Here is a 17,010-nt window from a genome sequence, read left to right as displayed (position 1 = left end):
TGACGAATGTCTCTCGTCACTCCAATTGACCAAAATTTTCGAAATTATTCTTCACTCAATAAGTTGATCAGATCCATCAGGTATAGTATAGTGCCTACCTCAGAGGACTGCATCCTCATGCTAGGCCTACCCTTGGCACAAAAAGGGTTCCCCCATAGGACATGCATCCGAATTACTTTAATTGTTACTAACTCCTGTCTTTTCCTTTTTCCTTTTTCTTTTCTTTTTGACAGCAGTCAATCAAGAAAGGTATCTAATAAGGGTTTTCCTACATTCTCAGGTAGTGTATAGCTACCCGGAAAAGCCCCATTATCACCCGATCACGTAACCAAGCTTCAAGAGATAGTGTAAACATGAGTACCCATCCAGAATCATCTGATAGGCCCGCAACTACATCACCGACTGACTTGACAAATCTGGGAGCTCAATTGCGTGAAGTTCTAAACCGATTTAATGAGCTGAGCGTTGGAATGATGGCCCAACGGCGAGTAATCGATCAATTGGTAGCTAGTGGTGCTAGCGATGAACAACATGAGCCCTTACCTCCTGGCCAATCTGGACCTCAACCCATATTTTTACCTTATACTCAAACCTTTGTTACTTCACAAGTCATAAACCCCCCTGAGGAAGCCTTTACTTATTCCACTCATGGCCCGCAACCTGCTTATGTACCTCACATCCAAACAAACCCTCCTCATGTCCAAATTCCCCAAAATTATCCGCCAATTACTATGAGCATGCCATTCGAACCGCGGGGACCTTATTATTACCCCACCGCTGAGCCGTTCACCCTAGATACCGCTGCTCAAGGGAAAATTGAAGCCGGGGAGTCATCCGCACCAGTGGATAAGAATTTGCTAAAGCGATTGGATCGGTTTGAGGATTTCATAAGGAAAAGCCAAGGCTTGAACAAACAAGGAGGGTTGGACTACAACGAGCTGTGCCTATTTCCGGATATGCAATTGCCCATGGGTTTCAAAACACCCAAGTTTAGCAAGTATGATGGAACGGGCAACCCCAAGACGCACCTCCGAATGTTTGCCAACAAGTTGGGCAAGCCAATAGATGACGAGAATCTACCAGTTCGTTTGTTTCCTGAAAGCTTAGAAGGTGACGCGTTGGATTGGTTTTCCAATTTGAAGCCTGAGGATATGAGATCTTGGATGGATTTGTCAACTGCTTTTATGAGGCAATACGAATACAATTGCGAGCTCGCTCCAACGAGGGCCACACTTGAGGGGACTAAAAGAAAACCATCTGAGGACCACAAGACGTACGCGAAGAGATGGAGGAAATTGGCCGCCAAGGTGGAGCCTCCTATGACTGAAAACGAGATTGTTCGCACGTTCATCAAAGCTCATGACCCGCCTTACTTTGAGGAAATTTTTCGAATGACCGGGTGTTCCTTTGCCGAAATTGTCAATAAATTGGAAGAATTTGATGAGTTTGTGAAGGCCGGAAAAATTATTAATGTGTCAACATTGAAGATGCAACTAGAGGCTCTGCAAGGCCAGAATGACAGTGGGAAAAAATCCCAATCTAAGGGAAAAGAAGAGGAAACTGCTTTTGTTGGGAATCAGGGCCCCTCGGCCAGACCTAGATTTTCAAACCGCCTTGCTTATTCATCACCCTATCCATACTACCCAAACTTCCGTCCTATCCATCATACCACTATTAACCATTCTCGACCTCGACCAAATTATCCAAATGTACTCACACCACCCTTTCAAAATCCTCAACCAAGTCTCCAAACTAGACCTCGCCCTCCTTTTAACCCAAGACCTATTCCACCCCCTAGCCCAAATTACTACTACCAACAAACCAGTGACACCCAAAATTCAACATCAAACCGAACCTTCACCAATCTAGGTCGGCCTGTTGACCAATTATATGAGCAATTGAAAGCTGTTGGGAAAATTGGTGTTATACCTCCTAAAATCTATTCCAATCGCTTTCCTTCTGACTATGACCCTCAAGCGGTCTGCGCTTATCATTCTGGGGCTCCCGGGCATTCCACCAACGATTGTCGGGCATTGAAACATAAAATCCAGGATATGATCGAAGTCGGAGAAATAGTGCTAAGGAAAAAAGGTGAACAGGGACAGAGCATAAGTACAAATTCCTTTCCCGAACTCAAGGACGCCTTTGAGGCATCCAACCCCAATGAAGAAATTTGAGAATCCTGGAATGGGCTGAATTAGTGAGATTCCTCTCCCTTGAAGGGAATTTCGATAAATTTGGGGAGTTGTTTTGGTTAAAACCAATGAAAATCGTTCATACATGTGTCTTTTGTTTAACTATGTTTTTTTTGTAAATAGTTTTCAATCAAGTGATTGCTAAAGACACGTTTCATAAGTTTGGTTTTGTCTGGAAATTCAATAAAATGTACAGTTTTATATATTGTGACTTACACATTCTTTTCAGATGGCCCAGAATAAAATCGTCTGACCCTTTGGATATCACTGTTCAGAAATTTGATGGCAGCGATCTCACGAATGTGAATTTGAATTTCCAAATGAAAGGAGTAGGGGAAGAGACATTCGAAAATGTTTCAAAGAAGCCTGAATGAAAAAAAGAAAGAAGAAGTTCAAGCAGAATCAGGATCGAGATTAGAAATGGTCAATATGATCGAAAGGATTGGTCTGTGATTACTCTTAAGGGGTCAAATCAGGATCATTCAGGCGAGAAGACAAAGCATTAAGGTGAGTTTCGTCAGTACAAAATGAAGCCAAAAGGAGAGTTTGCCGCAAATGGGTATGGTGCTCTTATCATCAAAAGGGTATCGCCTGGTGGAGCACTTGTTCCCTCAATCAATTAATTCGGAGATGTGTAAGAAATTTTCATCTGATAAATGAAGGTTTTCTTTTAGAGTTAATGTGAAGAATGGAATGAGAGTCAGGCCCTCTTCTTTTCCCATTAAGACATTATATCCCTAGTTATCCCTTTTGAGCCTGCAGAATAGATCATTTCATTTGACAACCTCTGAGAATCGCAAACCCCACACTGGGGCAAATTTAGTTTGAAAGGAAAGAAAAAGAGAGAAAACCCCACATTGGGGTAAATTCAACTTTTGAAAGAAAGTCGAAAGAAAAGGAAATGAACAAAAGAATGCCTCAGTTAAAAATAAACTGTGGCAAATTTTCAAAATTTTGAAGATGGGTGAAAGGGAAAAAGAGAAAAGAAAGTGAAAGAAAGAAGAGCCTCATTTGAGCATAAACTGGGGCAAATTCTGATTTAATCCTAAAATAGGGTTAACACGAAAATGCGATCTCAGATCTTTTGAACTACTTTTTGAAGTCTGCCTTCAAGCCTTAACCTTTCCTAGCACCTCACCAGACCCCATTACAAAAGCCAAAAAGTCCTGGCTTCCGTTCTTGGCATTACCTCTTTTAAGGAGATTTTCTAAGTCACATGGCAAATGATGTCAATACGCCTTCACTCATATTGTAAGGGAAGGGGTTGTCGCACTGATGCCATTATTTCTTAAAACACATTTTTTGAGTTGGTAAAAGCTATTGGCAGGATTTGTTCATCAGGTGAAAATCCGAAAAGGGGACCTGTGAAAAGAAAAGGAAAAGAGAAGAAGAAGAGAAAAGTAAGCAAAAAGAATGAAAAAAGAAGTGGGAATGGCCTTAGTGAAAACCTAAAGGGGCGTTAAGGTAGAGTTTCATGAGAAAAAGTGAGGTTGAATTTGAGAGCTGGTGATTCGGTTCATTTGAGATTCCTCCTTGCATTGTGGTTTTCTGTTGCCGATATTGAACTCAGGGCGGATGATGTCTAAAGGGTCAAGCGTGGCATTTTGTTTGAAGTCGGAATACTTTGGTTTTTCAAGCGTAAATTGTCGAATTAAAGATTCATTTCTTTAAAATTAATTTTCTTTCAATAAAAAATAAATGATTTTCTTTCATGAGTTTCGTGGTCTTATTTATCTCTTTGAGTTCATTAGATGGCAACCCCCCTGATTTATCGGAAATCCCTGGACACTAAGGGCCTTATTAGCATTGGAAGTCAATGGAATTTGATCAGATCACAAAAAACAACGCTGAGTTTTCAAAATATCAGGGGAAAATATCGAAGCACTCATGTTTACACATTTCTTGAAGGAGGAATTGATCGGATGGTGGTGGCGTTACTTGCTTACTTCTTTTGCAGGTCCATGCTCATTTCAAATACCGCAACTGGGGCAAATTTTGAACTGTGAGATGTCGTCCAAGAACTGCATATTCATGATTTGAACTGAGGAAAAGGGCTGAGTCAAAGTTTTGAGGGAAAAATAATAATATCATAAAGCAGATCGAAGGATCGGTGACACAATAATTGAATTTTGGGCAAATCATTTTTTGAAAAGATTCTCCCGTATATCAAAAATTCGAAAATTCGAAAAAAATTTCAAAAAATTCGGAAAATTCAAAAGTCAAAAATCAAAAATCAAGTTCAAATTCTTGTCTCTTGGAAAGTCAAATTTAATTTCTTGCTTCTTGACAAATCAAATTCAATTTCTTGACCAATTGGATGGCAGGACTGGGTCTTATCCCACTGACCATTCACTCTATCACGTTGGGCCTGGATTTCGTGCCGCCAACATTCCAAATATCAAGTTGGGCCTGAGTTTCGTGCCGCCAACATCACTCTATCACGTTGGGCTTGGTTTTCGTGCCACCAACATCACTTTATCACGTTGGGCCTGAGTTTCGTGCCGCCAACATCACTCTATCACGTTGGGCCTGGATTTCGTGCCGCCAACATTCCAAATATCAAGTTGGGCCTGAGTTTCGTGCCGCCAACATCACTCTATCACATTGGGCTTGGTTTTCGTGCCACCAACATCACTTTATCACGTTGGGCCTGAGTTTCGTGCCGCCAACATCACTCTATCACGTTGGGCTTGGTTTTCGTGCCACCAACATCACTTTATCACGTTGGGCCTGAGTTTCGTGCCGCCAACATCACTCTATCACGTTGGGCTTGGTTTTCGTGCCACCAACTTCACTTTATCACGTTGGGCTTGGTTTTCGTGCCGCCAACATCACTTTATCACATTGGGCTTGGTTTTCGTGCCACCAACTTCACTCTATCACGTTGGGCCTGGATTTCGTGCCGCCAACATTCCAAAAATCAAGTTGGGCCTGGATTTCGTGCCGCCAACATTCCAAAAATTCTGTTGGGCCTGGATTTTGTGCCGCCAACGTTCCAAACATCAAGTTGGGCCTGGATTTTGTGCCGCCAACGTTCCAAACATCAAGTTGGGCCTGGGTTTCGTGCCGCCAACATTCCAAAAATTCTGTTGGGCCTGGATTTTTGTGCCGCCAACGTTCCAAACATCGAGTTGGGCCTGGATTTCGTGCCGCCAACCTCACAAAATCACGTTGGGCCTGAGTCTCGTGCCGCCAACAGGTCAAATGTCACGTTGGGCCTGGATTTTGTGCCGCCAACATTCCAAAGATCCCGTGGGTCTATCCCAATTTTACATTTCTGTCCGGGTCTATCCCGTGGGTCTATCCCAATTTTACGTTTCTGTCCGGGTCTATCCCGTGGGTCTATCCCAAATTTAAATTTCTGTTCTGGTCTATCCCATTTTTTACATTCATGTTCGGGTCAGTCCCGTTTAAATTCCTGTTCGGGTCAGTCCCGTTTAAAATCCTATTCGGGTCAGTCCCGTTTAAATTCCTGTTCGGGTCAGTCCCGTTTAATTTTCTGTTCGGGCCAGTCCCGCATTTTAAATTTCTGCCTGGGTCTATCCCATTTACATTTTATCCGAGTCTATCCCGTGGGTCTATCTCATCTACACTTCTGTCCGGGTCTATCCCGTGGACCTATCCCGTTTACATTTCTGTCCGGGTCTACCCCGTTTATTTTTCTGTTCGGGCCAGTCCCGTGTTTAAAATTCCTTGTTTAGGTCAGTCCTCCGAATAGGGGCAACCGAATGGCACAGGTAAGCATTTGGTGTCTATTTCTTTGTCTCAAGTTTTTCCAAAACTCAGACAAAGAGGGGCAAACTGTAGACACCAAATTTTTAAGGAGTTTCGTTTGTTATTATTTCTATTTTGATTAATTTCATTTTTTTTTATTTTTTTATTTTTTTATTATTTTTTTATTTATTATTTTTTTATTTTTTAGGGTCATTTTAATTAAACTTTAATCATTTAATTTTTAATTTAATTTGTTTCGATGTTAGGGTTTTACTTTATCTTATTTTATTTTTGTTTTTGAACATAAGCCTATTTTGGTGGATGAGATCTTGGCCTTTGATCTTAGGTTTAATTTTTCTTTAGGGGAGGGGCCTTAAAAAGAAAGGGAGCCGCAAAACAAAGAGGGGACTGGAGTCTAGGGCAACGGACGAGGGAAAGAAAAGAATACAGAGCAAGGGAAAAAACAGAGGAGGGCTACGGGGGTTTTTGGGGGCATCGGGCAAAAACGAAAAGAAAAACCATGGAAGAGGCTTGAGAACAGGGGAAGAGAAAAGAGCTAAGGAAAAACAGAGAGAAAACAGAGGGGCTTTGGCCAAAAGAAAGGGAGCAAGAGCACAGAGAGGGGATTGAATCTGGAAATTTGGGGGAAATTTACGAGAGGCGGTAGATTGGAAGAGTGTGAGAATTGAGAACCAAGGGTAACCAGAAATCTGATAATCAGAGGAGAGAGGGCTTCGACGAATTGGGAACAAAGGAAAAAGAAAAGCTGGGAGAGGGCTAGAGGGCTACGGGAAGGAAAAGACAGAGGACAGGCCGTGGTTGTAAACGGAAGCAGAGGAAGAAAGCTTCGGCAAAGTGAAGGGTGAATTCGGAAAGCTGGAACCGTCGCCGCTCATGGGAAGCTGCCACCGCCCTACCGCCAATCCATCACCATCGCCTGCAGATTTCGCCAAGCGAACGCTAATAAACGGAGGAACCAAAATAGAGGCACAAAGCTGCGATGAAAAATCGAGCAAGGAAGGTTCTTCGAAGAATTGCCGGAACTGCCGCCGCTCATGGGAAGTTGTCTTCTCCATCCGCAAATCTTCACCGAACAAAAGCACTATAAGTTTAGTTTTCTCTCTGAAATCTTTCAGTTTTTCTTGTCTAGCTTTTGAAATGGAACTGCCGTGGTTTCATCTAGTGTAATTGCCTACTAATTGTCCACAATGTTGAACATACATGCTTTACTTGCTTGATTGGACTGAATATCCTTGGTTTTCTGACGAATTTCTGGTTTAGTTATGCTTCAGTTTGAGCAGAAATCTGGTAGGATTTTGATGCCTACAACCTGTTTGATGAAATGCCCAACTAAGTGTTCTAATTAAAGGATAATTAGTCTGCATTTTTGCGTGCGAAAAATGGATAAGTTAGCAAGTTCAATTCCTTGCGGTTGAGAAGTCTTGATGTACTGGAATTTATGCATTCTTTTTCTGTTTTCGTTTCCGAATGCTCCCCTCGGTATGAGTTTGAATCAATGATTGTGAGAAGGAATTCATGTGAGTTTCATGTTTGTTTTTTGGAGTGTAAAATGATTTGCTTTCTGCGAATAAAGATTTATGGCAATTTTTATGGCAGTTGATGTTCTATTGATCTTTCATGGTTTAATATTTAGGATTGAGTTGTGTTAATCAAAGGGGCTTGAAATTGTTTAAGGTTTTTGTTGATAGATTCCCAGGTTTTAGCTTAAGTTTGCATAGGATTCATGCACGAAACCAAGCTCTCAGTTGCAGAACCCAAAAATTAGCATCGGGGAAGAAAGCTTCTGCGAATCATGAGACATAAATTTCTGATTTTTTTTTTTTACCCCCCAAGTTTGTCTAATTTCACCACGGCCCGAATGATTTGACTGCTCTTACGATCAGGCCCTGAATTAATCTTTCCCCTTGTTGTGTTCTGACCCCTAAAAATTAAAGAAATTGGATTTGTTTTGACTTTTTGTAGATGTTAATCATCTTTTAATCTTTTTGACTAGTCTTTTGGATAGATTAATTCCAGCTGTTAGATCATAATTATGTTTTACCAATTGTATATGTTTTTTCCATGTTGGTTTTTAGTGAAATAGATGGTTTGGGCTGAGAGGTTATTTTGGTTGGGTTTGTAGACTTGGGTTCAATTTATTTTGTTTGGGTTGGTTTGGGCTAGAGGGTCAAGGCCCATCTATTTGGTTGGCTAATTTTTTTGGGCCAAGATAATATACTAGCCCACTTATTTTTCTCTGGACTTTCGATTGGGCCAAGTGGTCTTGGCCCAAGAAAGGTGAAGATGGCCCATTCCCTTTTGTTTTGGATTTTTCGATTGGGCTGAGGGAAAGTTTTGGCCCAAACAAATAAATTAATGGCCCAATGGCCTGTTTTTAACCATCTGATAACTGGATTTGCAAACCAGTCCCTGGGTTTCTTCTTAACTATGCTGTGGCCCTGGATATTTTCAACTTCTTTCAATTGGGTCCTTAAATTAATTGCAAATAGGTCCCTGAACTTTATTTTTCTTTAATTTTGGCCCCAAAGTTTTGTCAATCTTTGCAATCAGGTCCTTTCTTCTCTTGACTTCTTAAATGTGGGTTGTTGACATGATTTAATTGATTCAAATTCATGCTTATTTTTTATCCTTTGTGATTATTTGCCAAATAAATTGGTACCTTGACCTTTTTATTGTTTTGAAGCTAATATCTCATTTACTCGATTTCCATTGCAAGGGAGGTAACTTCTATATTCTTGAGTTTATTTTTCCTACGTGCTCCTACGTGTTATGTGAATATGCATGTCTACTTGGCTTTCCTTGTCTTTCCTCAATTCTTTCATTTATTTTATTTACTTTTGCTTTTTTATTTAAGTTATTCATTATGGGGTATGTGTACACCTCTTGGCTTGTAATAGTTAGGGATTTAATTATTTTATTCCTTTTCCCCCTTTTAGATTGTAGTAGGGTCTCCCTAATGTAATAGATAAGACTTGGAGGAGCATTCAATGAAGACCTATCGAAGACTTGTGCCTAGCTAGCAAATGTAATAGTTAGGGCTTTAATTGTCTTATGTGTCTTGCATGCTTAGTTGCTACGTGTTAATTTGCTTTGTTAGGGCCTTGCATCTAGTCGAGCATGCTAAATGCTATGTGCTATGTGTTTACGAGCGTTTTGGCATGTCTACTCGCTTTTTTGTAGTATAGATGAATGTGATGGATGACTGTACGTTTCTACTAGTCCAACGCTAGTCGGAATTCATAGAATGGGCTAGTCCAACGCTAGACCCTTAGGGATCTCCTCTCGCTAGTACATGTGTGCATGTTCATTACATGTCATGCATTCTTTTTAGTTTTATCATTTTGCATGCCCCTCGAACCCCTTTTCCCTCCATTTTAGGATTTTTACATTTCATGCTAGTTACAGGGTTCATTTGCTTGAGAGTCCCCTTAAATATGGGATATAGACGAGTGTGGCTTTTTCTAAAGCCTTAGCACGCTTATATCCTCTCTATAAAAGGGCAAATTGAGTCGCGATTTAGGTCTCCCCGTCCCAATATGCATGAATTCCCTAGGCTCATGCATTCTAAGTCCACTCCATCATTACACTTTCACTTTCCCTCTCATTTGCACACGTACACCTTTTTATCTTTTCACTTGCACATGAACACTTTTCCTCCCATTTTTGCACACGTACACCTTTTTATCCTTTCACTTGCACATGAACACTTTTCCTCCCATTTTTGCACACGTGCACCCTTGAGTTTCTTCACTTGCACACGAACACTTTTATCATTACTTGCACACATGCACTTCATATTATCATGTCACATACCGTACATTGCCCACTCACGTGCACACTTTCATTTACATATTTATTTTCTTTTTATTACTTTTTCAAACTCATGTCCTCACATTGCACGCATGCATTTCATTCATTTGCATCCCACTTGCATTATTCGTGACTTCTTCAAAGGATTGATATTGGGCTTCACAATTAATGTGATTGGCACCACTCAACCTTTGAAGGGAAATTTCCCCCAATTCCCCTAGGTCTAGGGTTTGCATTCATGTAGGGCACTCAAATGTAATAATTTCTTTGGTAAAACAAGAAAATCTTTGATTAAATCAACGCAACTAGCCTTGGCTAGGTCAAAGGGGTGCCTTGGATTCTATCCTTGCCTTCCCCTTTGTCAAACGTGACTCCCGAACCTTTTTCTTTGGTTTACGTAGACTAGGAGTCGTTTTAAAAAGGGTTTATTACTACTTGACTTTAAAACTCATTTTTGGGTGATTTGGTACACCTTAAACCATTACCAAGTGGCGACTCCAAACTTTTCATTTCAAAACCCTTTTTAAAACTATTTTTTGGCCAAATCGTCGCTTTCCAAAGTCCCATGGCCTTTACTTTTACTTTGCACACGTTCACACACCACACTTCACACACATACATTCGACGATCGAAAGGTGGGGCGCGACACTGAGTTCCAACAATTCTGTGAGATGGCACATTGGGTTGAGATGTATAAGGAAATCGTGGTTCTTCGAGACGAAATAGAAGTCCAAAAGAAACTAGCCGCATACTGGGAAGGGCGATGGAAGCACGAGTATTCAAAAAAAATTGAGCTCTTGCACAAGAACTTAGAGCTAAAAAGGAAATACGAAGGAATTTCCGAGGATGCCTTAGCAATGGCACCAAGCACTACTTCTATGGGGGTTCCAGAGAAAACTCAAAGGACAGAAATTGCAAGGCCACAAGTGAAGACCTTCCATGCAAAGAAAAGGAGCGCATCTCTTGAGAGTCAAAGGCCAGAACAGGGTAAGCAAGGTAGGCCATTTGCTAAGAAGGGTCGTGGAGCGGGTGGTGTGAAAATTTTGGAGACACTTAGGAAGGATACTCCAGGAGGAGACCCGAGTGGAAAAGGACCACTGAGAGGTATCTCACGAAGAGATCAAACCTCAATTCCTTTTCCATTTTGTAGCTATTGTAGAAAATCCAATCATATTGAAGTGGGTTGTTGGAAAAAGGGGGGAAGATGTCTGCACTGTGGGAGCGACGAGCATCGGATTGCTAATTGCTCGGTTCAATTGCGCGAAATGAAAGAAACCCAGCAGCCAACCCAGACCGACCCTGGACCATCAAATAGAGAATGGACTGGAATGAAGACCCTCGTTTCGTCTAAGGACATAGAAGGTACATGCCATTGGTTACTTTAGATTTGATGGATCCCATTAAAAGAAAAATTTCGAGGACGAAATTTCTTTAAGGGGGAGAGAGTGTGAGAGCCCGTAAAATTTTTCTTAATTTATACCATTTAATTCTATTCCTTTTCATGCATTTTCCTTATTTTGTTTTACTACATTAATTTTCTGGACACTTTATAAGTGAATATAGTTTTTCCAGCCATTTTTCTAGTATAAGTTAGTTCGGGTTAAATTTGAAGTGCGTTATGGACGTGGGACCCGCTAGTGCGATAAAATTTTGGTGATTAAGTGATTTTTGTGCGAAGTACTATTATTTTACAAGGTACTAGGAGACAATTAAAAGTTAGCTAGATAAATTACCATTGGTAGACAAAAGGATAAGCTTAAAACCCTTAAAGGAGCCAAGTGTCACTATGCTATTAGAAGTTGGACTTTTGACCAAGGTTGGTAACTTTACTAAAATCAGATTTTTGACCAAAATTCATTCATTTTCTTGTCTCCTTTGGCTGAAATTAGTGAGAGAGAAACCAAGAGAGTTCTTCATCTTCCACTTCAATTTCTTGCCCAAATCTTGAGTTTCAACCGATTAATTTGCAAACTACTGCATAAAACTTACTTTCCATGTAGTTTCTAAGGTGTTTGTGGAGTTATTTTTGGAGGACAAAGCCTAAGCTACCATCTTTCATAGGGAGATAAGGTATTTTGCCAAGAACCTCTTCTTTACTTCAATTAATTGCTTAGTAGTGGTTTTTAGTTGTTTTAGATGTTGTTTTGTGGAAGATTAGCACTTGAATGCATGAATTCCAGATTACGGTTTCATTTTTTTTCCCAATTCTTCCCGGTTCTATTTCACCTTGTTAGAGGCCGAACTAGCCTTAGCACAAAACATAAAAGTTGTATAGAATGATGTTTTATAGTTTCCTTCAAAATTTCAGCTCAATCGGAGCAACGCAGCCCATGGAAAGACCGAAATACCCCTGCTGCCCTGTTTCTGTCCGAAAATGAAAATCAGCATCTGTAAGTGGTTAGTTTGACAAGGAATATTACCGAATTGGTCGATGATTTCTTCTTACGAATTATAGCCATGTATCTTAGCTTTCAAATGGCTTTGTAATTACCTGAGTTGGAGTTGTGTGTGCTGAGATATGAGTGAATAAAGCAGGACTGCTAGTTGATTTCTGCAGTGAATTTTGAACTGGAAAATCTGGAGTTGTTTTGGTAAATTTGGCATAGTTAGGGTGAGAACTGGACTGAGTGTCTTCATGAAAGTGGTAGGTCATTATCTTAGGTTTTCAACGCCTCCAAGAACGCCTTAAACAGACCTTGGCAACCTGCTATCTGGCCATTTAAATGTAGTACGGTTAATTAGCCGATTAGTTGGAACTTGGTTCTAGGAATTGGGAATTTGACTAGGTTACACTGGAATTTGGACTAAGTGGTCTTCATCAAAATTGTAGCCCTCTGTCTTAGCTTCGAAACGGTATAAATTACATCCCAATATGATAAGCGTAGCTTCGGATGTGTCCGTTACGCAAAACCCGTCAAATCTGTCTTTTGTTAAACTTCATTTCCGCACATGTTGTTAGCTTGATTTTTGTACTTATATGACTTTGAACCTATGGAATGGCTATTGAAATGAGATGATATTGTGTGTGATTTTGGGATTGATTGAGGAAAACAATGAAGCCATAAATGGCTGGAAAAATAGGTAAATACAAAGGGCGTGCTGCCCAAATTTTCGCTCGAGGGCTAAGTTTCTATTTGAATTTGTATATTTTCGTTTGGCAAATACTATGACCGTTTTCCATCTTAAAACATGATCCTTCTTCAATTGAAAACTCCAAATGTTTACTTACGCTTACCAAATAAAATGGAGTGGTTTAGGGTTTTCTTGGGTATTTTGTCCTCCCTTTTTACATGAATTTCATTAAGACATTTAGTCTATAATATCTACTTGAATATGAGATGATTTTGAACCATATAAACGATCCCGAAAATAGTATTTCTTAGCCTATCTAGTTGGATTCCGACTTGTCTTTGGTTCAAGTGTTTCCATTGGAAAATTTTATAACCCTTTTGAGTTGGGTTGTACGTTTCGACTATGAAACCCTAGTTATTTTTGTCCACGGGTCTAAATGTCCTCGTTTCACTTTAAAGTCTTTTATACGTTCTACTTATCAATTGTCGAGTTCTTTGATTTCACCTAATTGTTTGTGTTAGATGAGCTGTAATATTCTTTCTTGTTTAATCTTAGGTTTTCTTGGTGACTAAAGATAATATCCAGAATGATATTTTGCACGTTGTTTTACGTATATAGGTGAGTGTTCCTTATTTACTATATTTTTCTTGACTTTATGACTTGTGTTCTTGTTTGATAATGTGCTAAGTGCTTTCAAGAATTTCCAAAACGAGTTTTCTAGGCGATCGTGTACTTTACCGCGCTCACACTAAATCAAACGTGAAATTTTCAATGATTTAATGATTGATACATTAGTTGTGCATAAATGTAAGCCGTTTGGCTGAACTGGGCCCTGCCCTTCGTTACCGATCGACTCGAGCCAGAAGCGGACTCGGTCGGGCGATATGGTGACCCTGGGTGTGAACGTTGGTATACTCGAGTATTACCTTGTAGGTTGGTGGAGCCTGGCCAATTTTCAGGAGGGGGTGAACGAAACGAAAGAACGAATGAGGGGTTTATTTACCAAAAATGCATTTTATTTAATTGACCGGAGGAATAAGGGGAATGACAGGAGAACGAACGAACGAACGAATATATGGCTTCCTGTGAGCCCGTATCCTTTTAATAAATGTGTTTATCGCTTTATTTTGTATTTGTATCTTGAATTATTGGTTATATGTAATGAATGCATTGAACTTCTTGTTTTCTATGTGTTCGGAACCTCACTGACCTTTTAGCTCATTCCTTTAGTTTTGTTTTCCTTAACAGGGGACGGCGAGTAAGGACGAGAGCTCGGTAGAGTCTAGCCTAGACTGGTTTCTTTGGTTTTGTAATGGTTCTCGCCCTAATGCTCGGCGGGCTGGATGTATGGTGAATTGAGAACCTTTGTATATTCAATGTTTGTACTCCCTTTTGAGATAGCAATGTATATAAGTTTTGCGTTTAGTTTTGGATTGTTGTTATATTTATTCCTGTGTTTTATTTCGATTTTAATTGAGGACTGAAGTGAACGACTGAGTCCCGGCGAGAGTTGGGCAGGCAGTCCGCCGAACCCTCTGGTTCGCCGTAGGGGGAGGTGGGGCTGTCACAAAAGGAGAAATCACCCTACGTGTGGGCAATGGAGCAAAAGTTGCTGCTTTAGCTGTAGGGAATTATTATATCACTTTACCCAGTGGATTGATTTTAGAATTATTAAATTGTTATTGTGTTCCGGCACTTACTACAAACATCATTTCTCTTTCCTGTTTGGATTTAAATGGGTTTCGGGTAACCCAGGAGAATAAATGTTGTTCTTTTTCTAAAAATGGTGTGTTTTATGGTTCTGGAAGTTGGAATAACGGTTTATATATTCTAGATCTTGATCATCAAATTCTCAATGTGAGTGGAAAAGGAATGAGAAAAAATAAACTAAATAAAACCTACCTCTAGCACTGTAGGCTTGGTCATGTAAATGAAAAACGCATCTCCAAGTTATACCAACAAGGATACTTGGACTCATTTGATTATGAATCATATGATACATGCGAAACTTGTTTACTTGGCAAAATGACCAGAAATGCCCTTTAATAGAAAAGGGGAACGAGTCAGTGATTTACTTGGGCTAGTACATACTGATGTATGCGGACCAATGTCGATTACTGCTAGAGGTGATTTTTCATACTTCATCACCTTTACAGATGACCATTCGAGATATGGTTACGTGTGACGCCCCGAAAAAAAATGAGTTTGAGAACCCGGAAATGTTCTAATTTTCTAGGGTTTATTTTTTTTTAAACGCCCGCCTTTTCTATATTTTCTTTATTAGAAAAATTCCCCAGATAAAGTTTATGAGCAAAAATAGTTTTAAAATGATTTTCTAGTATCGGTTAGTTTTTGAGAAATTAAGGATATATATATCGGACGTGGGACCCACTAGTGCGAAAGTTCGGAAAAATTCGGCCAATAAGATTAAGTTCCGGATACTGAGTGAAATTTATCGGGTGTTAAGAGAGAAGAAGAGGAGGTGATTTGATTGATGTGAGAGAGACTTAAAGGATAGAAATGCATTTAATAGAGTGCCAAGTGGCACTTTCTCATTGGTTGGACTTTTTGACTTTTTACCCTTAAGTTAAATATCTCAAAAATTGACTAAAAATCACCATTTTTCACTCCTTGGTGGCCGACTCTCATAAGCTCAAGAAGGAAGAAGATTTCTCCAATTTTCAAGCTTCCATTTAGCTCAATCTTCCAAACCAATTGCATCAACTAGTTTCTACTCCATAAAAGTCTTCCATTAGGTGCTAGTAAGTTGTTTGGTGAAGTTTTTTAAGGAAGCTAAGGTGTTCTACAACTCCCTCTCTCTTGTTTACTAGGTAAGTGATGATTACACTTCCTCTTACACCTAATGATGTTTAATTTGTGCCTAATGGTGGCTATAGTGTTGAGAATTGTGGTTTATTTCTTGGTTTGGAATGAATTGGTGAAGTTTTTATTTTTTTGAGGAATTTTCTGGTTTAATGTGATCATGGTGTTGTGGTTATTTATGATGGTTGGTAATGAGTGGTTATGACTCTAGTAGGTGTGTATGATAGGAAATTGCAACCAATTTTGGGTTTGGATTGAAATGTGAAAAGTTAGGGTTTCATAACCCCCTTTTCTGTCCGGTTTTGGATCATATGGTTAGAGTCCGAATTGGCCTTTGCTTAAAACATGAAAGTTGTATTTATTGATGTGTTTGAGAGGTCTGTAAAATTTCAGGGCAATTGGAGTAGTGTAGAATGAGATATGTCGATTTTACTGTTGCTGTTCTGGTTGATCAGAATGTGCGAACTGCGCTTGTAATCATCTGTTTTGACTGGAATTGGTTTGGATTTGGATGTTGGTGTCTTCTGATGAAATGTAGCTTGATGTCTTAGCTATCATATTCCTTTCGAATCAATGAATTCGGACCTGTATAGACTGAGTTGGACTAATTACAGCATAGTGTAATTTGTAAACCTGCAATTACGGTTCTGGTTTGGTATTCTGCATATTTGACCTAGTTGTACTAGGATTTGGACTGAGTGGCCTTCTACATTGTTACAGCACTGTCTCTTAGCTTCGAAACGGTGGGTCTTACATCTTCATCCGACCATCGTAGTGCTTTTGGCACCATTACCGCAAAATGACGTCAAAACTATTTTTCTGGTTTTGCGTTTAACTTTCATTTCCGGACTTTTCCCTAGCTTGACTGGTACTACTTGGAGCTTGCTGAATGGCTGTTGGATGAACTTGTTGTTGTGTGTGTACCTTTGGGATGGAATGAGGAAATAATGAAGCCATGATGGCTGGAAAAGTAAGCAAATTCAGGGGAAGTGCTGTCCGAACTTTGAAAGGACTTGATTGCATTGAGTGTATGATGGATGATTGCTGAGCCATTGAGGTGAGTGACCTCAAACTATTTCTAAAATTATTTATGAACCGTTTCTTGCATTATTTACTTTTGAACTGTTTCCAAATTTACTTTTGAACCGCTTTCTCGCATTATTTATTTTTGAACTGTTTTCAAAGTTAATTTTGGAATTGTTTTATTACATATCATGCGTGCTTGCATATCAGTGTCTTGTTATTATTGATTTTGCTTTCAATGATTGTTAAAACGAGTTTTCTAGGCGAGTGTGTACTTTATCGCACTCGACCTAAATAAATATGAAATTTTCAATGATTAATGATTAAATGCTACTTGCGCATGAATGTAAGC

The 17,010-nt window shown here is 39.7% G+C and overlaps 1 protein-coding gene across 1 annotated transcript; it reads left to right on the top strand.

Moving 5' to 3' along the window:
- Positions 1 to 353: 353 nt before the first annotated feature.
- LOC140015193 (uncharacterized) lies at positions 354 to 2,177 on the top strand. Its single transcript, XM_072067100.1, has 2 exons — positions 354 to 1,337; positions 1,455 to 2,177. Exons 1-2 carry the CDS (start codon positions 354 to 356, stop codon positions 2,175 to 2,177), a joined length of 1,707 nt encoding a protein of 568 aa, XP_071923201.1.
- Positions 2,178 to 17,010: the final 14,833 nt, after the last annotated feature.

Source organism: Coffea arabica, chromosome 10e (genome assembly GCF_036785885.1).
Source record: "Coffea arabica cultivar ET-39 chromosome 10e, Coffea Arabica ET-39 HiFi, whole genome shotgun sequence".
Lineage (NCBI taxonomy): Eukaryota > Viridiplantae > Streptophyta > Magnoliopsida > Gentianales > Rubiaceae > Coffea > Coffea arabica.
This window is presented reverse-complemented; position numbering and strand designations above follow the sequence as displayed.